Raw genomic sequence first — 26,350 nt, 5'->3', positions numbered from 1 at the left:
TTGATGAAAATCGGCCGACCACTGCCGGACTGGGAATAAGATAGAGAGACCAGCCATAATAAATTATTTCAGCAGACACACTACGGTATTTTGATTTGTTTTTACAAGTTCGACTGTGCATGGATATCAGAGTTTTGAGTGTGTGTAGGTGAGTAACAAAGGTCCTAAGTTTGTACTGTGTGTTTCAAAGGCATGATTAATTTTCAAGTTGGGATAAATTATACATAATGTATTCTTCATTGTTATTTTAAGTCAAAATCAATCTTTCTTTTTTTAAAATTTACAGTCATGAAACCTGCCAAAAGATTTTTAATCTGAGGCATGAAGAGAAAGAAGACCTTGAGGTTGAGGTTCAGGAATACATCGTTAAGTCCAAGTCAGGAAACATCGTTAAGTCCAAGTCAGGAACTTCCTTTGTGGAGTGAACATAGCTTGGAGGACTACTGGAGAACAGTCAGCAACCTTACAAACCCAGCAACAGCAAACTGAAGCTAGAAGTTCTCTGCAGGCTGATCAAAGTTGTCATATCATTACAACATTCTAATGCTGATACAGAGAGAACAATGTTTGCAAAATACAAAGAAATTCATGGGAAAATCTGCAGCAGAGAACTATTGAGAGCCTCTTAAGTGTGAAGCATAATAATTATAGTGAATGTCATCAGTAGTCACCAGACAGTGATCCTTTAAATAATTCTGGACTAGTTGCACTAAAAGATTATATGCTGGCTGGCTGGCTGGCTGAACAGGTAAATAAGCTGCTATATAACCCTGCTTCTTCTATAAAGGCAGTGCTATAACAATAATCAATGTAAATCCTTCAGTACCAACATCAATGTAAATTTAATATGGATGATATTAGCATTATAATAATGCAAATATAATAATAGCATTATTTGTATTAAAATATTAATTCTGCCTACTATTATCAAGCATTCTTCTATAGAATCAAGGGATTGCACTTTCTGTTCTGTCTGGTGTGTGTGTGTGTGTGTGTATATATATATATATATATATATATATATATATATATATATATATATATATATATATATATATAGCAAGTGTGTCCTAAGTCCGTATCTTTGTATTAGGGTCTAAACAAACTACAAAGCACTGTACTAATTTTTTTCAAACTACAATTTCTGATGTTTTAAATGGGTCTAACATCTTTATTATTCTAGTATCACTGACATAAAGTTTCTACTCACAAATCTAGCAAATGGTAGAATTTTAGGCTGATTAAGTTCCTTCTTGTAGTGTCTGGCAAGGACATTCAAAAGTTTCATCATCTCTGCTTCACAGGATTTTTTTCCACTGAAGTCATAATAAATGTAGTCCACAGTCACAATGCCAAGCCAGTTGTCAGGCTCGAAGTCTTCCATTTTCAGTGGGATTATAATTTTTTGTTTTTTTCTTGCATACAAAGCCTCTGGAAATTGAAAATAATTTAGTTTTTAGGTTCATTTGCAACAAACAATATTTATATTCTTTTTTGGTGTGATAAAAAAAGAAAACGTCACTGATATTTGCATATATCTTCTATGACTTTTGACGTAAAGACATTCACATATTATAGTATTCCATATCTTTGCTGTAAAGTTCAAATACTACTGTGACTTTTTTAATACCTTCTTATTACAAGTAATTCCATAGATAAAAAACAACACTCTTAATTATTCTAATTAAACACAAGGTTAGCTACAATATTTTTTGTACACATACACACATACATACATTCTTCCATCCATCCATCCCCAATGTCCTAAAATTCTACTGGCACTGGTTGGAAATTTTCCCCAAAAATTAATGTAGCAGCCAGACATATTTCAAAATTATAATTTAAAAAAACATTCAAAAGAGGTATATTCAGATTGCTGCCTGCCTGTCTGAACTGTTCAAGATTGGTACTGTCTGGGTCTTATGTTGTTTTAATGGCAGTAAGATTTTTCACAAGACTGGTGACTTTTTTTGTAGACACCTTTGTTGTCATCATTATCATCACTATCACCACTCTTCAATAATGATAATCTATTCTGGAAGATAATTATCTCTTACCAGTATTACAGAGGAAGACAAAGACCCCATTCACCCCAGGCATTATGTATTACAATGGCAGTGAGCAAAATGTACTTTAATTATTTCAGTATTCATGTTTACAAAGGATTAAATCAAGGTCAGTGGCGTTTATATCAGTTTTCACAATGTGGTCATTCACAGTAGTGTCAAACGCATACTTTACTTAAAAACATGGTTACTGGTTGCATTCTGCAGATGGTCACTCACGACAGTGAGTTCATATAATAAACTATTAATAATTTATTATTATACAATTAATATTATGATCTATTGTGAACAATAGTCACTATGTGAGTACTTTTTGTCCATTTGCATGAAAGCTTTTGTGCAATTTATAAGTCAGGGAACATTATTCTGAATAGCTCTGAAAAATGGTCTGCTACTAGAAACAGAAGATTATGTTCAGCTATAAAGTTGGCAAATAGGGTTCTGACACTTTATCCAAATTTTATGCCGATTCCATAAGCACAGATTTCAGTTATGGCATTTTTAGTCACTGTTAACATGCTTTTATGAAATGGGGTGTCTCCATGATGTGTAATGTCATTCTTTCCAACATAACAGACTTTAAAATAAACTTTACAGGAAGAGCAGAATATGCTTTCATGTTCCTTGGCACTTGAATGCTTAGACATGTTGACAAACTTTTAAACTGAAATTAAACCAACCCAGTTTTATACCACTTGAGCTCTTTTGATCACACACAGTAAAGACTCTGTTCCATCTCAACAACTTTATGCAGTGAAGAAGAAGACCATGTGGAAAGAATCAAAGTAATGTTTATTGTTTTATGCAGATTGAGCTCTTTAGTAACCCAGTCATAATCATTTAATGTCTTAATTCCATTTGGAATTACTTCTGCTCACACACAGCATAATCCACCTGAATAAAACTGAGCCAATGTGGACAGGATCAAATGGTAAAATTAGCAACTATACTGAAGCAGCCATAAAATTAGTTCTACTTTAGCAACCGAATGGCTGGTCATCCTGACAAATATTGTCTGTAAGGTTATGGTCTGAAACTGCTTATGATTTTTTGAAATCCATCTTGTTATTCAACAGAATATAATTTTGCATAGATAACAAAAATAATCCATATTCCAAAATGGTCTAAATGTCTACACTGTGAAAAAAATTTGGTTAGACAGTAATTTCCATGTGTAAAACAAAACAATTTTAATGACCAAGAATAGGATTTGTCCTAACTTACCTTCTTCACAGTTTTTACTCTCCTTGTATTTTTTGGACATACAAAGAAGCACAACATATGCCCCTTCCACAGCTTCAGCCATACTTGCATGCAACTTTGGTCCCATATTTTTTACATCTATCCATATGGGGAATCCATTGTTTTCAAGTTGATTCTTTATCCATAATGCCTTTTGCTGGTGGTCCCATTGATAACTAATCATCACATGTCTTTTTTCTGTATCTGCTGTGAGAGAGAGAGAGAGAGAGAGAGTGTGTTGAGCTATTAGTGCTACATGTAGGTGCAGTGTAAAGGACACTGCTTGATATAATATGGTCTGGAAGACTTATACAGAATACCTTTATGGATACAAAAGGACATAACTCTGTTAACAAAAGTTTGATGCAAAACACTGGCAATCAAATTCATGCAAAAGCTTAGTAATACAAAGCTGCACAATACAAGGATTACTGGTACTGCAAAGGTGGATAAACAAGTTTTAAAAAATATGGGCCACTATTCCACAAATTAATGATATTAACTTTACATAAAAATCTCATGGGAACAGACAACTAATTCAACTACCATAGACTATAATGTTAATCACCACTTCATGCTGAGACTAAAAGGGTTGGATCTGTAAGTAAAATTCTCAATACTAACAAACTTGTCAAAATTGATTGAGAAACATGTCCATGACTCATTCATGTCATATTTAACCAAACACTTGCTACACCCTAATCAATCAGGCTTTAGACAGAAACATTCAAGTGAGACTGCTTTGATCTCACTAACTGATAAAAGGCTTCAAGCACTTGACCAAGGTAGAATAAATAGGATCTGTATTTGTAGATTTCAGGAAAGCTTTTGACATGGTGGATCATGAAATCCTTTTGAAGAAACTGAAAATCTACCAATGTGATGAAAGAACAATTAGATGGTTTACTTCTTACTTAAGTGAGAGAACACAACATGTTTACATAAATAATGTTCTGTCTGAAACTGGAACTGTCAGATATGGAGTACCACAAGGCTCAATTATAGGTCCATTACTATTCATTTTATTTATTAATGACCTACCAATTTTACTAAGGGACTCAATATCATTTACAAATCTCTATGCAGATGACACAACAGTGTCAGACATCCAAAACACAAAGCATGAGCTCGAAATTTCTTTACAAAATGCCCTAAACAAACTGGAAAACTGGTGCGCATGCAATGGCATTATGGTAAGTACTGGTAAAACTAAAATATTACTTATCTCAACATGGCAAAAAAGGACAAATCTTGATAGTGATTAACTATGTCTGACATGGAAGGATAAAAATTTGCAAATGGTCTGTCATGACAGACTACTTGGTGTTTTGGTAGATAATAACCTATTATGGACTGAACATATCAAACATATCAGTAAAAAAGTCAATTCAAGTTTATGAATTCTCAGTAGGATAACACATTTTCTCCCTGAAAAGCACAGAAAACTATTTTATAACAGTTACATACAACCCTATTTAGACTACTGTAATACAATATGGGGTAATTCAAATGATAAAAACATAGCAAAGGTGGCACATCTTCAAAAAAAGACCATTTGGGCTGATATCAATCCAGAAAGAAAGCAAGGAAAATTTAGCTTGTAAGTTAAAAATACTACATATTAAAGCCTGAATTTGTGTGAGAAAAGCCAAATTAATGTACAGGATATCCAATAATAGTGCTCCTGAATATTTACAATCACTTTTCCAGTATAGGCTACCTGGTAATACTCCCCACCTGCGATCCATGTCTTCCAAACAGTATAAAATTCCAAGCCAAATAAAGAATTATTTTTAAAAAGTTTCCAATACTCTGGAACTTTGCTCTGGAATAGTATTCCAGTTCAGATTAGAAATGCCCACTCTATTTCCATCTTCCAAACCCAATATATCCAGTGGCTTCAGAGATGCAGCTAAAATAAATAAATTCCTTTGTATAATCGCCTCAAGGTAGATTATTTCTTAGCTAATTGTGTTACCCTCTTTAAGTAAAGTTATTATTATTATTCTATGTCTATGTACTTTAACAATGATCTTGCCATATGCACTTCTTGGGGTGCCTACATAACGAACTTCCAAAGGAATATGGATGTATATGAATCCAAACGAAGTGAATACTTGCCACTTAAAGGTATGCAGAATAAAATTCTAAACAACATGAAATGATGTCATCCTCTATGGACATCTATAAAACAGCTGGGGGGGGAGGGGGAATAGTCTGTTTAATGGCAGAATATTCGTTTTAAAATCACACTGGAAATAATTGTCAATAAATCGCTTTATCTATTGCAGTTATTCATTTTTATATTAAAAATAAAAAATGACATTTATTTTCAAGATAACCAACCGCTGAGAGATTTCTAACATTATTCAAACTGGTATTAACAATCCTTCATGTGTATGCAAAAACACTGTGTATTACATCACTGCTTTATGTCGTCATTGAGTAGTCTGGTTCCCTACTCTATATGTTCCTTGCTTTGATCTCTACTGTTGTGGAATGCAATGCAAGGATCATAACTTTCAGGGAACCAGACTATTTCCTGATTCAAATTCAAACAAGATTCCTTCTATTAAAAAAAAAAGAACATTAAGTTCGTAAAACAGCCTTCAACGTCAAAGATCTTTTTTTATTGTTCTATTAGAACAATACTGATACCATGATTTCATTATAATTGATAGTGAAACTTCTCACCCGTGAGGAAATCTCGAGTGCCAATTCAGGAATTACAACAACAAACTCTGAAACTAGCTTCTCATTAATAAAACGTATATGTGAACCAGAATTTTATTTCATGAAGAATTCTTTTCGCTTGGTTTTCTTTCTTTGATCACATTTGTGAATGAGTAGGTTTTAAGGTAGTTTAATTATATTACATTCCAGAATTGTAAGTGTTCGATTGATCACTTGAAATGAGTTGACCTGGCACTATGAAGGCATGATAGCTCTTAATTTGCATTAATGTTAACTTTTCATTTGTTCCACCCACTCTACAAAAGATGTAATTAACATGGTAATACAAGAGGGTCAGCTTTTAATTTATTGCAACAGTACAACAAATACTTGTGCAATCAGGTATCAAAACAAGGTCATCACTTAATTAGGTTCTCACAGAAATGCCTGTGGACATAGCTGTTATGGTAGATTGGCATATTTCACATTTGAATACAACTGGGCACACTGTATTTAAAATCATTACACTTAAACTGAACAAAAAGACAGAACTAATACTCAAATTTCAATTGATTAAAAAAACAATTTATTTATTTGTGGTATGTCTATTTGATTTAATTTATAACTGATTTAATTTAAGTCTTTGTTTGTTAGTTTTTAAATTTTTCTTATTCCATTACATGTTACTGTAATGTTGTCTAGAATAGGGTTCAGAGTTTTTATATATATTTTAGACGTAAACAACGTAAACAGCTAATAATAGTTGAAACTTTCTATTTAAAGATGACCTAGTTCCTGACGTTAATTCAAAATTGGTAAACATTTTTTAAAATTTCTTTCCCAGAGTGAAAATCATTGGTCGTAATCAAGGCCATACTGAGCATGTGATATTAATAATGTAAATAGTTTCGACGAAGTTCTAGAAAGTGATCACGTGATCTCCATATGGGAATCTATTTTGCGTCTTATTTAGATTTAATATTGATGTTTTGAGAAAGAATAGTCAGTAGGTGCCTTAACTCTGGCGATGTCCAGATGTTTTATGTAGTGACCAGTTTTTTGGGCTAATTATTTCATTTTTCTTCAAAGTATTTGGATTTCAAGATTCTGTTCTCTGAAAAAATACAGGTGCTGATACAGAAATTCTTGGACAAAGACATTTGTTGAAATTTTATTTGGAATTCAAAACTGGAGTATTATTTTGTGATTCAACCAGGAATTGTTGACACACCAGGATAACACAGGCTACAGCATATGTCATCATCCCCCATCTTGTATTTTTCATCGGGACTCCAACTCAGTTTCATTTAGGACTTCTTAATAATATGACTTCTATTTTTCAATTCTTGGATTAATTTTGGATTTGATTCATAAGACTGTTAAGTTCTTTTGCTTATTTTTACCTTGTTTTTCTAGGGAAATAAATTATTTGTTAAATTTTACAAAGCTTATTGTCTTCACCTTTTCCTTGTTGCTGTTTATGAGAGCCCAAACATGTAACATTTGGTATTTATTTATAAAATTGATGTCTCAAGTGGGCATTAGTCACATTTTCGTTGATCAAAATTTTGTTGCATACTGTTATTTACGCTGTACCAAGAATGTTGTTTGGAAAGAAATCTAACAAAATACATGACTTCTTATTAAAAGTTAATAATTTTAGAATGTTGACACATTTCTGGGTCATATCAACTGTTTCGACGATAGAATGAGCAATGTATCAAGGTTTCAGTTACCAATTTTTATCACGATTTTCTTCATTTGCAACAAATAGGCTCAATGTTTTGGTACTTTCAGGTATAAATAAAAGGGATCCATGACTGACCTCACATTATAAGCTGGTTTGTGAGTTAACAGGGCACAAGTTATTGGGGGGGGGAGTGGTGTATTATGAACGTCACTTGGTATTAATTTGTACTTGGCCAGTGAGTGTTGGCAAGTGTTTTCATTTTATCAGACAAAAATGAGAGCCTGTTCCTGCAACAGTTGTATCAGATTAATTCCAAATTTAATGAATAAAAAAACAAATAGCTAATAATTATTGCTGACTGCTGAAGATTAAAATAAACTTCATACTGTTTGTATCATTTTGTACCAATTTTCCAACACTTGTATCAATAAGTATACAATAGCAAAAGATGCATTTACTTATCAATCATCAATGAATCATTTCACCCCTAGTGTTTGCATAGCATCTGAGGTCAAGGTCCAGACTTTTTTGCAATTAGATTGGAATTTTCCATTGGAATGGATTCACATCAAGGTCAAGTGAAAATGGGTATCAACAGACATTAGATAAACAAATAATTCATTTCTGTTTTACGTCAGTTTCTGGAATAGACATGTGGTCAGTGTTTACAGCTGTATTCACATATAATTTGCATGGAATTACTTATTTAAAATATTCATTGCAATTACTAAAGTGCCTATTTACTTTTTGGTTATGCATGCTACTTTGGATTATGGTGAATTATTATGACTATGGTCTTAAACTAAGTAATAGTAACATAAATGAGTGAAAAGTAACAAGTTCTGTAAAATTCAATAAATAATTTATTTCCTGAGAATAAAAAGTGACAATTTAAAAAGAACTTACAATAATGCAAATTAAATTCCAGTAGTGTTCGAAATAGGATCCAGCGCTGAAAGTGTTGATGTGCCATTAGTGGCCCATGACATGGTGATGTGACGTCTTTTGATGAATCATGATAATATAATCCAAAATGTCCTTGTCTGAATTCACTATAAGTCCCAAATTAATGTCTCTGTCCAAGAATATTATGTATGAGCACCTTGTATTTCCAGCAGATAAATAAATTTCAACAAATAATGTCAACCAAATCAAAATAGTGAACACAACAACACAAATGATTCTGCTTCAAGATCTTACAGCACGAATGAATAATTTCTAGGTAAACATGATTATAATTGTGACCTGACCTAAGTCACAATTAGCATTTTCTGGAGATATTATTACTTAATGGAAGTTATCCATTCTAGAACATTCCAAATGTTTACAAGATAAAATCTATTACTAAAATTATAATAAAAACTGTGGTTAACATCAGGTATGTATTTTTATGGGGGAATTCCAAAAACCAAGATCCAGACCCAAATAAATGTTTACCTCTATTGATAATGATCTTAATATTAAACCCACACTCATAAAAATATTAGCCATGTATTATTTGTTTACCAAAATAAAAATACCAGTGTCACTAGTCAGGAACAGCATGAACTTGATTCTGGACTAGGTTGAGTCCAAAATACTGTTAATAATAACAAAAAAGGATGGAGAAAAATCCTAATAAATAATACAAGTTAAATATACATAACAGAACTCATCCAAAGACATTCTGGACTGCATCATTGTGTTAGGATATTCAAGACTATTGGAATTCATTCGGAATATTCTGCATTTTTGCACTTGTGATAGGACATTTAGGATTACTTGGGGCTTAATTCATAACACTGTTAGCGCCTCTGGAGTTTTGTATTGTGGAGAAATAAATAACTTGTTGATTTTACTTATATTATTGGTTTCACTTTCTATCTGTGACAGAGCTTAAAACAGAGAGTCATAACAACAGTATGCACATATCATGCAAAAATTTCATTTCGAGTCAAACATAAAAACTTTACCAAAAGTTGAAAAAGGTCATGATGAACTTCTTTTAAGGTTGTGGTACTAAGAGAGATTCATATTGCAGGCATGAGACTGGACAGATTGCTAAAAATATGAAAACTGGAAAGGGTCTGGGGGTCCTCCACCAACAAAGGTCTGTAAGGGTATCAACCCAATTTTTTTTTTTTTTGGGGGGGGGGCAGGGGAAATAGAAACAATTTAAGCTAGCTAGGCAATTGCCCCAACCATAATCCTTAAATCACCCCAGGAAAGTTGGGGGCCAATATGGTTAGCGGCACCCAATTTAAGCCCACTCTCAACAAGATAAAGAATTTAACATTTCATGATATAAAATATTAATAAATTAACCGTGCATTCTTTTTAGCCCACTGTTCCCCCCACCCTTAATCCTACATTCACCCCGGCAAAGGTGGAGGCCAGATTGGTTAGGGGTACCTGATTTAAGCCCACTCTCAATCAGATTAAGAATTTAAATTTCATAACAAAAATACCAATAAATAAACCAAGAGTTCATTTCAAGAACATATTATCCTGCAGTCAGTTTCCCTGACTCAGATTTAACTTTTGAATATTCAATCCAACAGCTCTCTAATGCCTGGTTTCCATGTGAAGCATGATTCACATCCTTCCAGGAACACCCAACTTCCTGAAAAACATGTCAGATCTTTTGGCCATCAATTTCCTCCTCCATATATTCTCATCTTCGATACATTTTTTAAAAATATGCCACAGTTGATATCTTTGGCATTCACTCACCACCTTTCAATTATGAGGTTTGCTGTCATATTGATGCTGCTTCTTGTATATGAAGACGGGAAAAATATATAACTTATTTTGACTACCTTCTGGCAAAGACTGGTTCAACAATATACTCAACTTCTATATCCTGCCATTTACTAACTATTCTACTGGCAATCTCGCGGCACTTACCAACATGAACATGATGAACTCCACCCTACCCCATATTTCTCAGTAGATTTATGAAAGTCTCGGGAAAAGCAGGAAAAGGCTCATGCTATGATAAATTTAAAAATTCTAACATGAACAGTGCCCCAAAATGACAGTGAAGCCAAAAATATTTACCATAATGACATACTTTTGCAATTCTGCAATGAGAGAGCAGTGCTCATCAAGTTGCATGGCTTTTTATATATTCTGTGATTCTACCATGAACATACCTTGAAAAAAAAAACCACAATGCAAAGCTGAACAAGTTAGCATAGCATGAAATACGGGTCACGGTGATATATCTTTATGATAAGGAGATAGTGCTCATCAAGATGCATCCTCAAACCAAGTTTCATGGTTGACATTCTTATGTACAGTTGATATGCTTGATGCACTTGGTACTGAATGTAAGCATGATACCAAATTGGTAAAATGTGTGAGAATGTTATGCTCAAAGTGCGAAAGTTTTTAAAACCCTTCAAATAAATTACCCCACAGATACAAATCGAACAAAAGGCAAAGTTTGTAACTTGAGAAATTTGTTGAAATTAAGTTGGGGCTATGGTGTAATAAACATTCAATTAGTTTAGTCAATAAGCGATTTCCCGTTGATAGGTATCCTTCAGTATGTTCTCTAGAAATGAAGGTTTGATTAAAATGGGTAGATTTAGAATGAAAGTTGTGCAGTATGTCATTGAAAAATAAATTAATATTTTCATATCAATTTTTTTTTGGGGGGGGGGTATGCAGACCTTTATGACAAAAACCTTGTTTGCATAAGAGCAAGAGGTCAAAGTGGACCTGCTAATGTTCACCTGGGGAGTTTATATATGATAGCTTCTAATATAAGCTCCCACACATGTACAGTGTATTTATACTGTTGAGGGAAATTAAATGCTTCGAGCATACAGTTAGTATATTTTGTATTAATGGTTGTGTCATTAGTCTTCTGATATATATTAGACTTCCTCAAATACTTGCAGTTGCCATTGTGCAACATGACTACCAGTTCAAAGGCAGTCAGAGGATATCAAAAATATCATTATGTCAAACTCTCTATGATTTATTTATGTATAGTTTACCGATTGCTTTTTTGTTGGACAATCAATACATGTTATGTTGTTGCAGAATAAACTTAATTCAATGTATCTGTCTGACTTTTACCACTTGTGAGAATAATACTCATCACATCAATCTTCAGCATAATAACTGCAATGCTTATCCAGTGTTTGCAGACATGAGATTTGCCATACTTTAGCATGAAGCAACATGTTGACTTGTTACACCACTGGAAGCTAGGTACATCAGTGTAACACCCCATTTTTCTTCTTACAGATACTTGTAAAGTGGTCACTTACCAGTAAAAGGGTCAGAATTGGAGTGTTCATCTTGTGACAAGGACTTCCCAACAAATGCAGTACAGTAGTAGTATATGTAAGTGCCGGTTCTGGGACAACACTTGTCCTAAAACTGGTTTCCAATATAAGGTAACATAAGCCCTAAACAGAGGTTTTGTGATAACCCTGGTATCCAACAAATAGGGTGGTCCCAAGCCTGGCTCCTAGTGCTGATTACAGCCGAAGTAAGCAAAATTGTTTTACTGAGACAATTTAATGATGTTAAAAGGATCATTGCTCATGCACCTGATGCTGTGTTGCATCAGAAGATTCTGATCATATTTAATTTTAATAATTCCATATTCTGACAATTCCTTACCCTGCTCTAAGGTTAACAACACTTGTCATCAAACACCAATCACTTTAAATGCAGTTAGTTCAATAACGACATCCACGTTTTTCTGTATGCAGTAGTTACAGCTTCATCGAGCATCTCATATTTGTCTAGGATGACCTTTCATCCTCATCATCAATTCATAAATATTTTATGTCATTATTAAAGATTAGTGGTGTAAAAAGCAGACTTTTAAGATGCTCCCGTTCCATGCAACAAGTGCCCTGTCTCAGGATAAGATTTTTGTCGCAGGTAATAGTTAAAATCAGTTGTCAGTAAGTTTATGTTGCTGTTCCAATGATAAAATGTAATCAGGACCCCATCCCGTCACTTTGACAACATTTGGCCAAGTTGATTCTGAGCATGTAAGTGCTGATGTCAGCATTCTCACGATCCTTTTTGTTGTTGATGATGACTTGAGTGACGTAACGGAAACTCAAACTATTATTATATATTACATTAAAATAATGGATCTGCATCAGCAACTACTTGAGTTTGTGGACACGTATAAAGTAAAGCAAAAATCAGATGAGTGGTATGATCTGTGGACAACTACATGTACCATTGGAGGTTCTGAGCTAGCAATGGTGATAAGCTGTTATCCATGTTGGCGATGTAGACTCAATCATGAATAAAGACCTGAAAAAGCAAGATCTAAATGCAGTGTTACTGTACTTATGAGGTTTAATCTGTTGAGTATTTCTTGTACTGTCTCTCATAACATGAAATGATCATGGGGGACAAATCCATTATAACATCTACCATGAATAATTCTCTCACACAGCTTGACTAAATCTTCCACTATCATCATTTTGAGATCAGGCAAATGGTCATTTAGAAATTTTAAGTGCTTTTCCACATTTAGAGTGTGATTGCTTATGATCAACGTTTTGCTGTCCAATGCACTGATGCCATACAGCATCAAGGGTCATATAATTTTGACTTGGTTGATCCCTATTAAATCCGCTACAGTGTCCAAGCTTATTTGCAAATTGAGATAATTGCGATATTTATTTGCATTAGCCACAATGAACGCAAACAGGTTGTCGGGTATCAGCAAGGGATGGTAAATTTGCGAGAACAATCAAGCAATTTTCTCCAGACTCAAATGATTTTCGACCTATGCTAAAACCTTTAATCTTATGATCAGATGGTTTAAGAGGTCTCCAAGTCCATCAGTTCCAGGATTAAGAAGCTTATATGTGTAATCGATATCTAAATCCAGCGGTGCCTCAGGTGAATTGTCAAAATGTCAAAAATCCACATTGAGATCTGCCCGCTTGCAAATTTCTTTGCAAAGTTTTCGCTCAGGTGATGAAATATTTTGCTGGTGTGAGTACACATCTGCGATCATATTCTTACTGATTTTTCCATAATCATGATGCACCAATATGTAAAACAGTGTTTTGATAGTTTTTTCTTGTTAAAACTTCCACTACTTCAGCAGTAATGGTCACCCTATGTGGTGGCACCACCGACACATCGTCTTTTTGATCTTTTTCCTGGGTTTGTTTATCCAGCAGTGCTAAAATCTTTAGGATTATATCCACATCCTTGTATTGAATTCTAGTTTGTTCAAAAAACACTTGTTTTGAGAAATGATTTCTCAGCATGCATCAATTTTTAAAATCTTTTACCCAGCATATTTTTTTCATGTATTCATGATCATCTGTGCTTGTTCTCGTCGGCAGCTCTCATTCCGTGCTGTTGTATTTTCTTTGTGGCCACCAGTTTCCATGGTCTCGTGGTTGATGAAATTTTTGATTTCCTTGGACAGAACAGAAGATTCTAGATCATTGCAGAAACAATGCATGGTTTGCCAATGATTGATGGCGTTCTGTATTGCTGTTGTCTCATTTCAGCTAATTACACAAATTTATAACGACATCACCATAAAAATCTGTACAAAAATTGTCCAGATTGGATTTTGCAACATCCCATGCTTGTTTTAATTTTCCGATAGTTGCATAAGCTTTAGAGGTTCTTTCGGCCAATTTTTCTCATGCTGGGGTTTGACGCAGTGTCAGAACTCAGCGAGATCACCAGGAGATCACCAGTGCATGATACTTCACCTGAAATAGCTCTGCTGGCATCTCTCTTTCTAGCAATGGCAACATCGCCACCCACATTTAATTTTTCAGTCACATTTAAATCGTTCAAATTGGACCTCCGGATTTATTTAGTTTAAGACTTAGAACAGAATCAAGATATTCTATGTTCACCGCACTATTCACCGTATTTGATCTAGTGCTGATCACATTCAGCAACTGTGAGCCCATGTTAAGATCGCTGGTAATCGCCCCACTGGATTTACTTAATTTTGTGTCCATGTATGATTTTATTCTAAACCACATTGGAATGGCGTTATCAGCTTGATCATCATCACCTCCAGCATTAACGATGATGTTTCCACTCATGTTAAGATCACCATTCGTCATTCCACTTGATAGTGATCATTTTTTGTTGATGTGACTCAACGATGTCTGTCGTAGGCAAATTTACAATACGCTGTCCATTTGTATTAAAATCACTGGTCAGTGTGACCCAATTTATTGACTTTTGTGCTCCCACCACCCGAAGATTCCATGAGCGTCTCGCCGCTATCATGATACAAAAAGCAGAAAAACTTGTTCTAATTTTAAATGCTTGCATAGAAATAGTGTCGTTGTTAAAAGTTTCTGTTAAATGTTTCATTGAACGGATTTAGTATAATGCAAAATAACATCAATTTTGATTCGGGTTAAATGTGCAAACACGTCATTGTTTTTTGTTACATGATCATCAGGCCCACCAGTCAAGGTAAAACTAATCTGCTGGTGAACCTGTTGTTGAATAACGGCCAGAAATACGATACTGTGATGGTATACACGCTTAATCACAAGCAGGACAAGTACAGGACATTATCCGATTTTAACGAAATGATCAAATCAATACACCATGTCAGTGGCACCAACACTGATGGCACTGACATTATAGAGAGAATCTTGACAGTGCCGATAAGATCTTCATGTTTGATGACATCAAAATCAATCATCAGAACATGAACAAAATCAGCAAGCATTTTTCATTATCATGGAACAAAAAAGCGTAGTATGTTTTATCTCAATCAAATGTCATACAATGTACCGAAATACATCAGTTTAGATAACCGCGACATCAATTCAATTGCATGTAATCACTGCAGAACCATCACCACCCAGGAAACCTTCACTGAAGTGATTCAAAAGTATAAGGTTACTAATACGTGTATGCAATTATCCATCGAGGAATTTAAGAATTTTTATCCGATTTATCATTCTGACATGTCCAAGCATGATCCTCACTTGAAAAGGTCCATGTCGGAAATCAAAGTGTGTGGATTGTAGCAGGTGCCAATTAACCAAGAACTATGCAGTTCTTCTAATTAAATCCAATCACTCCCTGGGATAATGATGGATAATTGATCTTTACTGAGTATGGACATACTGTTATGAGACTATGCTCTTAAAATAAGTAACAGAAAGAGTGAAAAGCAACAAGCTTTGTAGAATTCAGCAAATAATTTATTTCCCTAGAATACAAAGTGAAAAAAATAATTTGAAGAAATAGATTCCAGCCCGAAATGAAATACTGGTCACAACATATAATACAACTTGAACGTGCTAGATCTTAAAGTAATAATTAACTTTCCCTTCTGTGATTAAATTATGTAGTCCTCTACTTCACCTCAGGTCACAATTAGCATTTTTCTATCCAGAAAACACTATTACCCAATGCAAAATAACCTTCTAGAATGATCATAATGTTTACAAAATAAAAAATGTTAGTATTAGAAACCTGTTGCTAAAATTAACAATATAGAACCTGGACTAGGTCAGGTAGACCAGGTGAATCCCAATAATTCATGACCCAGACCCAAATAAACAAATTTACTTCTATTAATAATGATGCTGATATTAAGACCATACACGTAGAGAATATTTAGCTATGTATTAGTTGTTTACAAACTAAAATATAAAAAAGAACCCCAATTCAGGTCCAGCAAAAAATGAACTCAGTTTTGGATAAGGTCAAGTCCAACATACAATGTTACATTGCAATAACATATAATGAAATACAAATTTAAAAAAATAACAAACAAACAAACAATGCAAATTAAATATACATAACACTGTGACTGCCCTCATTGTTGGGTACTGGGGTTCCGGTTGTCACAATACCTCTGTTTAGGGCTTGTCTCACTTTGTATTGGATGCCAATTTTAGGACAGGGGTTGTCCCAGGACTGACTCTCACATATACTACTTACTGTGTATATAGAATATTCATGCAGATGTACATGGTTCCTGGACCATGTGAATTTGAATGTATGCAATACTTTGATCCCAACACTTTTCCTGCAATGATGGTGATATACCATTGTGCAGTAACTATCAAATGGACACTTTGTTCACTCATTATGGTCAACCAAGACAGCACAGTGATGCAATCTGCTGATCAGTGCTGATTAAGTAATGAGTTGGGAATTCTGAAGTAAACTGTACACATTAACTATATAGGACTTTCAGCAGCTAAATTATTCTAAGATTGGATGATACCCAAATGTGATTCATCTGACAGAAATTTCACATGACTTTCCAGTGTCAGGTGTGGAGTAAGAGTGCAGCTTTTGACAACAGAATTTATCAAAACAAAGCTGTAGTGCAGTCTGAGTGCTGACAAACTTATGAAAATAAATCTCATTACGGGTAGTCTGATTTAAGACTAGTAGTTAGGAATTGGAAGGGAAATAGAAACAGACATCTGTATCACCAAAACAAAGAGAATGCTTTTGCTACAATGATTAAATTTTAAGTACACCGATTTACCTACTATATTACAAATGTGGCAGCTGATGACAGGAACAATTTAAATAGATCTTGCTAACATAAAATATTATAAACATGAGCATTAGTCTGTTGCAGATCATAGGGATAAATGTATGGTTTGCTGCTGCCACCTGACATGACCTAATATGGAGGGGTCAAAATTGTCAACAAACAGCAAATTCATGTGTGTGTCTAAAGTCCATCAACATGTAATTGCACTTGGAAAAATGTAAGGATTGTCCTATTGATCTTATCCTGGGAACTAGTACCTTATTTATAACATATAAACTGTTCACAGCCCCACCCTTATAGTTTATACAAGGTTGTGGGCTCATCAATATGTGTGGTTCTCATTACACTGATGATATAAGTGTGTACTCCAAGTTTAATCAAATCGGATCAGAAATATGACCCTGAACCCAAGCTCAGCCAATCAGCTTCAAGATCACCTCATTATTATGCACATACCTCACTCATATTCGAGCTTGTCTGATAATATAAACCCATTTATTCCAGGTTTCAAAACTGCATCAAAATCACGACCTCCAGAGTGGTAGGAAGAAAATGCTGATAGATGGATAATGGATACAGGCCATGCCATAAGATTATTTGGGTGTAAGACAGTTATTAAACTAACAAAACATGATGTCAGGATGTACCTTCTTTACCTGTTCTGGATGATGAAGATGACGTCGCATAATCCTGTGATGCTTGAGATGATGTAGCCAAAGATTCAGGTGCCAGTGGAAGTGTGCTTGATGCCTGCATTGCTGCAACTGAAGAACTTAAGGATTCCATTTGGTCCTCATTCCTATTCTGGGTTATGTTGGAAGCAACTTGCATTGAAGGCAGTGGATTGGCAATCAGGTGACCTACTTCGGACCTCAGTATCCCATCTCCAGGGTCTAAAATAATCATAGGAAACAATGTTTCAATAATTTTGTACTGTTAAAGGCCATGTAAAATATAAAAAAAAGTGATTTTCAGTCATAAGAGTTTTGTCTGGAAAAACATTGTCATGCAGATTTATCAAAGTACCGGTACATCCCATTAGAAATTTCCACTGCCAAAGAAAATTCATGTGCCAATTAAACAAGGTGTTTACTTGTTAATACAAATCCCCTCATCAATAGGAACCCATCTGGATTTGCAAACAAAATACAGACTGCTATGAAGAAATACAGAAGCCTGAAACAACTGATCACAGATACCTATTTCTGGAATGGTTAAGTTACTCTCAATGAGATGCATCCACATGAATGTAGATACAACAGGATCTTATATATTTAGAGTGTTCTGACATGGATGAGTTACTCTCATGAATATTTACATAGATCTGGCTCACACCACCACAAAAAGGTTTATTCATGAAGGTGAAAAGGATTTATGATAATGCAGGCATGATGTATGAATAGCTGAAAAAACAAAAGCTGATCAGAGGTAAAATTAGGTCACATTTGCCTGGTTTTGGTATAGCTGAAATACCTTTCTTATGATACATCCATATGCCAATTTCATGAGTATATGTCAAATTGGGTCAAAGATATTGAGTTTATCAAACAGATACATGAAACATTTTTTAAAAGTTACTCAAGCATGAATATCTGATCACACTGACTTAGTTCCTGTATGACAGAGTTACTCTACTTGAATAACATCAACCTACCAATTTTTATGAGTGCAAGTGAAATATTCCCCAAGATATTGTACTGTGTTTGAAAGAACTGCTGAAAATTAAAGTCACTCAAGTGTGAAAATCATGTCAAACTGACCTAGTTTTGGAATGTTTTAGTAATATTCCATAAGATATAATCACATAACAATTTTCATGAGTGTTAACGAAAGGGTCCAAGATACTGCAGCTTTAACAAACAGCAGAAAATATGAAAGTCACTCATGCATCAAAAATGGATGACAACTGTTTTTGGTAAGGTAAAATTACTATTATCAATACTTTACCCACATGCCAATTTCCATATGTAAGTGAAATAAGGTCCCAAAAAGTGAATGGAAGACAAAAGAACAGCTGAAAATACTGAAGTCACTGTGGCATGAACATTGTATCACAATGACATAGTTCTGGTATGGATGCATTGCTTGCATGTACTTATATATTTGACTATGTAATTCAATATCCATGATTGAATATCCATCTGAGGAAAGAAGTGAAAGTATATTGTTGACTATACATGTACATGCTACTATATGTATGTATGTATGTATGTATGTATGAATGTATGTATGTATGTAAATAAGTTCCTTTGTATGAGGACCTCAAGGTAGATTACTTACTCAGCTAATTGTGTTACGCTCTTTAAATATGCCATTACATGCATCAAAAAGTGTCCACATGCATATACTAATTTGCAGCATGTATGTGACAGTGGGTCCCAGATATCAAGTTTAACACATGCATATACTAATCTCAGATATAAATCTATATTCCAGGACAACCAAAATGCTACCATTTGGTGCATGTTACCACTAGTGGACATCATCCATGGAAGGCAAAGCTGAGTTGACACATTGACCAAGTACACCATGCATGCATCAGGAATTGCAAGTATTTCCCATGGAATCACAATGACAAGCAACATCTATTTTGGGATCCATGTGTGTCAATTTACGTAAGTGCTGATTCTGTCATGGAAACTCTACTGCTTAATGTCCAGTGGGGACAAACTCACCTAGGTGCAAAGGCACATGCAATGCGATGTTGCCATGACTGGGTAAGATCTGCTGCATTCACGAATTCATGATGCACTCCATGTACATGCCATGCCATTCACACAACCATGTATGGGACTCCTTTGGCTTTCTTGATGTTTTTGTTGGCAGTCTTTATCAAATACATGTTGGATTGCAGTCCCATGCATTCCTCAATGGCCTTGCCTGTGCACTCTTCTTTTTAATTTTCCCATTATAGCTTTGTTAATGTTGCTAAATATTTTGGTCACCCAGTGGTGTCAAATTTATTAGTGAGCAATGCCTCACAGATTGATGTTGACAGCATTGGTAGTAACATGGATTAGCAAAGAGTATCCGTGTACAGCGTGTTAATGTTGTCACCGTACCACAGCTTGATTGCATCATAGTAAAACTTGTACACGAGTAATTTGGATTTATCAAAGGCAGACACAACAACTTTGTTGACCTTATTTTTATTTTTTTTACTATGGAAGGCTATGAGTTCATCATCAAATATCTGTCATGACTCTAACACAGCAGTCAGCAATGCATCTACAAAGTTCATCTTGCTCAATGTCCCAAACAAAGTCAACATGGATTCACTTCTGCAGATTCTCCATGTTTTTCCAGAACATGGCATTGTTCATCAGCTTGAAAAAGTCCTTTACAAACTTGTGGCATTGGTGAACAGTTCCATATTCATCTCAATGCAAGGAACCATCCATGTGCACGGACAAACCGTAACACCCAGTAGACTTTCAGCACATGCAGTCCGAACCACAAATACTGTTTCATATGTGAACAATGAAGTTCATCTTTCCCGCATGGATTCATACAAGCTTGGTGCATTTTGAACTTACTGAATTGTGCACGATTACACACTGGTATAGAGAATAGTCATGGGGAACCAACAGCACTTCCGGGGTCAGTGGACAATCATAGTGCAGGTGTTACAGCTTGTCTAGGAATCCTGTAAACCTCGAAGAAGTATCCTAATAATGGCACTACTGCTGTCGTTCTCATGTACATGCACATTGAGCGTGAGAAGCAAAGCTGTCACATAATTGATCCACTGAAATTTGCCAACAGGCTGCATCATTGCCACAGGTTACTGGGATCCAGATACATGATACAGCTGTGTGTTTTTGGATTTTTAATGCAGCTTTAACAATTTGAGTCATATCGCTGCAATGTCTGCAGTGTGGCAGTTTATACTGATGTCTAGCAAGCGGCATCATGCTGCAGACATGTGGCATCATGTCCCACCCAGTCACATTATCCTGACACCTGGCCAACCAATCCTAACACTAACCTCTTAATGCTGAGCACCAAGCAAGACTGCTGCTAGTACCATTTTTATAAGTCTTTGTTATGACTCAGCCGGGGTTCAAACCCATGTACTCCTGCATCTGAGGTGGATGCTCTAACCACTTAGACCACTGGAGTGGTCCATTATATAACTTACTGGTATAGTTGGATGGTATCCATCCATGAGCAAAACAGTGGCTAGTCAAGCGATCATAAAGCATTTGTGGCCTCCTGCCAAAACGTTGTTGAAAATTTTGTCCAGGATAGAACTTAGGAGCTGCATCAAGTCAAGGAACTGCAGTTGGCCTTGCCAAATGTCATGTATTTTCCATATTATTCTTGGTGCATTCGATGACAATGCAACTCATTCCATAATCAAGTGGCCATTGGCACTGTATCTGTGCAAGTTATGAAACAACTGGAATTCTGTTTATGCTGCATTTTGCATGCACCAATGATCTGTATGCATCACTGATGTGGAAATGATCATGCACTATTTCACCAATGGAGCTGAATGCTCCATCACAGATCCAACAATGAGCAGCCATGAAATGCTTGCTAATGTCATTGGTCATAATCATGTCTGTGTGCAAGGCTTGCTGTTGCCAGATTGATTTGGCAGTAGCTAGTACCCTGGGTGCACATAATATTGGCAGCTCAGTTGCTCTGTCACATTTGACTACAGTGTATCAAAAACCTGCATGGGGCTTGTTCAGCAGCTTGCATTGAATTTGACTGGACTGCAGGGGTTTTCTCGATTGTTGGAAACAATGGAATCTTTAGGCTCTCAAAGTCCACAAAGATCACATATGAGAACTTCATCTTCATTTTCACCATAGTGAATTTCAAATGTTTTTGTCAGGTTCTAGCATTATCGCATTCTAAGATTTCTCACTGACTCCACCACAGTCAAAGTCATGCTTATCAAGCAACTATTGCATGGTAAATACATGCAGGGAACATTGACATGGAAATGTTTTCCTGTTGTGCTTGTTATGTTGGCAAAACAACCAGGAAAGATGTTTTTCTTTCCTTGGACCATTCACATTGCTCAGCAATATCAGACCAGCCTCGGTTAAAGATGACAACAGGTACCCGGGTACTCGCCCACTGATAATAACCTGGGTAATAAAATGAACAACCAGGTACCTGTTTAAAAAAGTTTTCCAAGTTCAGATTGAGACAGAATAACAATTACAGTTTGAGGCTCGTGTTGTGTTCGCATTCATTCATCATCACTGGGGCTCATATGATTGCTTACAATTTACTTATCATACATGTATTATATAATAATACAATAACACAATCCTTTCTCCCGTGATGTATTTAAGAATCAATGCTGATATTTCAAGCTCGACCATCCTAATTTTGTGCCCATTCATGGTTCATGAGCCATTTTTCTTGCAACTTAAACATGATTGTTTTTAGATCCCGTTATTAATGGGGTCAACTCCTTTCGTCAACAGTGACAGTAAGTATTAATTAAGAAATATTCGACAAAATAAAATTTAAATACGTACTACAATTCAAATAAAAGCACAACAGAAATGTCCAGTTTACCTAATGTCATTTTTATAGCAATAGTTATAGGTGCTTATAAGTGTCGCATTTCTAGAGCAGGAATATCTCAGTGTTCTCAACAAATTTAGAACCTCAAGAATCATTTGACCCATGACGTGAAAATTTCAAGAGTCAAAATGAAAATTTCAAGAGTCAAAATGAAAATTTCAAGAGTCAACATGAACATCTCATGAGTCAAAATAAACATCACAAGGGTCAAAATGAACATCTCAAGAGTCAAAATAAAAATATCAAGAGTCAAAATGAACACCTCAAAAGTCAAAATGAAAATATCAAGAGTCAAAATGAACATCTCAAGAGTCAAAATGAAAATATCAAGAGTCAAAATGAACATCTCAAAAGTCAAATGAACATCTCAAGAGTCAAAATGAAAATATCAAGAGTCAAAATGAACATCTCAAGAGTCAAAATGAACATCTCAAAAGTCAAAATGAACATCAGTCATTTGTTTTTGAGTCCTGATCAGTAGCTGGGATTATTTTGTTATTCCCCTTGAATAATTTTATTTTTAAGAAGAATGGAGAATGTCAGCAATAGAATGTGTCAATGAGAAAACAACCTTGCTCAGCCTGCAAGAAAGATAAAACTGTTTTTCTGTGGTTTGGTTTTTAGAGCTGACTGCTCTTCAATGCTCTAGCCTCACGTTGCTAGGCAAGTTCATATCCTAAAGAGAAAGAGTTGGGCATGGGATGTATTCCTGAGTTTCATATTTCTTAGCCAGTGGGTCTTTTTTTTTAGCCTCAGGAGAAATAAAGCTGATGTTTCATCATTTTGTCATAACTGACATAAAGCATGCCTGACCTGTTGGGTCTATTGTCTGACCCACTGGGTTCTCTACCAATTCTGACCAGACTGGCTTCTCTTCTGGTTTTGGGGTGAGGGGAGTTTAGTGGTATAATATTTAAAACATTCATTTTGGCAAACTACTGTTTATATCCAATTATACATATACTAAAGTTCTGTTCACCTCTCCAAGTTCTACACTACAGTTTAGCTACATGATTTCCTTGATATAGCTGTCCACTCTCATAATATCTATCACTCTATGATATCTATTAGGTATTCTATCTCTTCTATTAAGTCCCTATCTTGTATATCTCTGTCTGTATCTTTCAGGTCCTTTTACGAAGTTTCTCTATTAAGTTCCCATTTCATATGTCAAATCTTGTTCTGACCATTCTTGTATCTCTCTCTCTCTCTCTCTCTGTCTCCCTCTCCTTCTCTCTCTATATATCTATATCATATAACCACACCTACATCCCTTACATACAGAATATGATTGGCTAACCATTACTAAATAAAGGACAGCCCCCGTCCCCCACAGACCATACAACAACTAAATGTTCTGAAACTTCGTTACATATGATCCAGTTAACCAGATTTGTCGTGATGCTGGCCCATTTAACCAGATTTGTCGTGATGCTGGCCCATTTACCCAGACTTGTCGTGATGCTGGCCCATTTACCCAGACTTGTCACTGCTTCTCCCACAACCATCCTAGATATTGATGTTTTCCAAATTCTCACACCCAGCATATTACTAGTTAGAAACCTGATATTGAAGCTGCTACTCAGTTACTGCCTGCCCATTCAGATTTGTATATTTTAACTTTTTCCCCACACTAAAAAGCCGTTTGGTCATGTGTGTCCTGCATCCATCTTTATTTTGCTCCACAAAATTGTTATTAATTCAGCTACAATATAGACATGTATCTTATAATATTATTATATCATATCCTATAGTATTATTATATGTATCAGAAATTCTTAAATGTAAGATGAACATTTTTTTCCTAACCAAAATGTAAGACTGGTTTTTGGAAGTACTATATACTTGAATCTTAGAGTAACTAGTTAACACTACTGCATTTTGCTACTCCATTATACTATTCCCATTTGTAAAACACTATACATAATCTCATTTTCTAAACAACATGAAAATAATGACAAGATGGATGTGGACAGGACAAATCAGTTTACACCAATACAGCAATAATATTATGTTAATTGTTTGTTCATCTTAAATTTTGTCCATTACAAAATGTGTCCATACTTTCTTTCTTCTCTGTTTAGTTGAGTACCACCATTTACACACGACTGCAGATCCCCATGTGCACTAAAGCAAGCAAGGCAGACCTTTCATGACAGAGACAATACAGTCATGAATATTTCTAAATTTATGACAATCAGAAATGATAAACAATTTTGTCTTGTCTGGTCACATGAAATACTTCATGTGTCGCATCTGCTTCCATACACCACTTTTATTTTTGTAACCTGGTTCAGAAATTATTTCAAATTCCTCAAATTCAATTAAGTGACAAGCACTGCATGCTCAAAGGCCTAACTGTCAATTATTCTACAAGAGTAAAAACTTTACCTCACAAACCTAAACCAATCTTGTAATGAAAAAAATTTAAAAAGCAGTGGTCCTAATGAGTGGATTCAATTTTCACAATTTTGACAAGAATTAGCTCTTGGCTTGCACTAAGCTGGCCTCACAAATATAACAATGAAGACTTGGAATGCCAGCTGGAGACTAGGGTGGATTTCTTTGTTTTATTTTGCTTGTTTCTCATACCATGCATGTAATTAGGTGGTATTTCCTTCTTTTACTGATTATGTAGTTTGCCCTTGCATTTTCTTTTTGTTCCATCAGAGTTTTATGTATATGAAGCTCTCTAATTAGACAAGTCGTAGGCACAACCATTTCTATTCTTACATAAAAAAAAAAACATTTCTTAATTGTATTCTTTTACCCTCAAGTCAGAATTGGATAAACTGAATACTAAGTCCTTAGCTATATTGATATATTTCTGATCAGTGTTCTGAACCCAAAGCTTACAGTGGTGCATGATACTGGGAGGGTGCCATCTGTCAAGTTGTTTACTTTAACAACAGAGAGCTGATTTCAAATCCCTGATAACACTGCAGGATTCCCTTCCTGCATTACTGTGAAGAATAACTGTTCTGCAGTGTACAGTTTGTCAGGGAGTTTACTAAGTACAGCCTCTGCCAACTTCTTCCACTAATTGTGGCATTCTTACCACAGGCATACCACCCTCCATCTCTGAGCAGTTATTTGCATAATCTATCTTTGCTTTCTGGTTTTGTAAGAAATCTATGCCTAAAATGACAGAGTAACTGAGGTTTTCAAATATTTTAAATGTTTATATCAACTCGGGGTGACCTACCAGTATATGCAGTAGCACCGGTCCTTTAGTAGTATATATATCTAATAAAGCCTGTACCTATTCTAATATTTATCTTGCTTCTGACTAAATTACTATTAAATACAGTATTTCCTTTACCTTCCTGTCTTACATTTTCCTCAAACTATGCCGAATTTAACCTCCTATCCGAGGAGATTTATGTACGAGGCCCTAGGTTAATCTCATATCCCTATCATGATTTTAAATTTGGTGGCCTGTATGGCGCAGACTGACATGCAACCTTGATATGCCCCATGTTGTTGCATTTAAAGCACCTTGCATGTTGGAATTGACAAACCGATACTTTATGGTGGTAATCACATCTGTAGCATGGGCATGTTGTTTTCGGGGCCCTGAGTGGCCGAGTGGTCTAAAGCACTCCCCGTTGCAGATCACTGCAGAGCTGCCAA

General features: G+C 35.3%; 1 protein-coding gene across 3 annotated transcripts in view; it reads right to left on the bottom strand.

The window, feature by feature from the left end:
• LOC149783204 (uncharacterized) overlaps positions 1–26,350 on the bottom strand; it is a 52,333-nt gene that overhangs the window by 14,633 nt on the left and 11,350 nt on the right. Inside the window, exons 3-5 of one of the 3 annotated variants that reach the window (XM_089931441.1) lie at positions 17,821–18,057; positions 3,291–3,512; positions 1,211–1,431 (exon numbers count right to left, since the gene is read on the bottom strand). In XM_089931441.1, the coding sequence (XP_089787567.1) occupies positions 1,211–1,431; positions 3,291–3,512; positions 17,821–18,057 (680 nt within the window). Of the gene's footprint in view, positions 1–1,210; positions 1,432–3,290; positions 3,516–17,811; positions 18,058–26,350 lie in introns of all 3 variants that reach the window. The other 2 variants (XM_089931439.1, XM_089931440.1) reach the window with 2 other exon arrangements.

The sequence above is a fragment of the Sinohyriopsis cumingii genome, chromosome 14 (genome assembly GCF_028554795.1).
Source record: "Sinohyriopsis cumingii isolate HCF-2022 chromosome 14, ASM2855479v2, whole genome shotgun sequence".
In the NCBI taxonomy this organism is placed as follows: Eukaryota; Metazoa; Mollusca; class Bivalvia; order Unionida; family Unionidae; genus Sinohyriopsis; species Sinohyriopsis cumingii.
The sequence above is the reverse complement of the archived record's forward strand: the minus strand, read 5'-3'. Positions and strand labels throughout refer to the sequence as shown.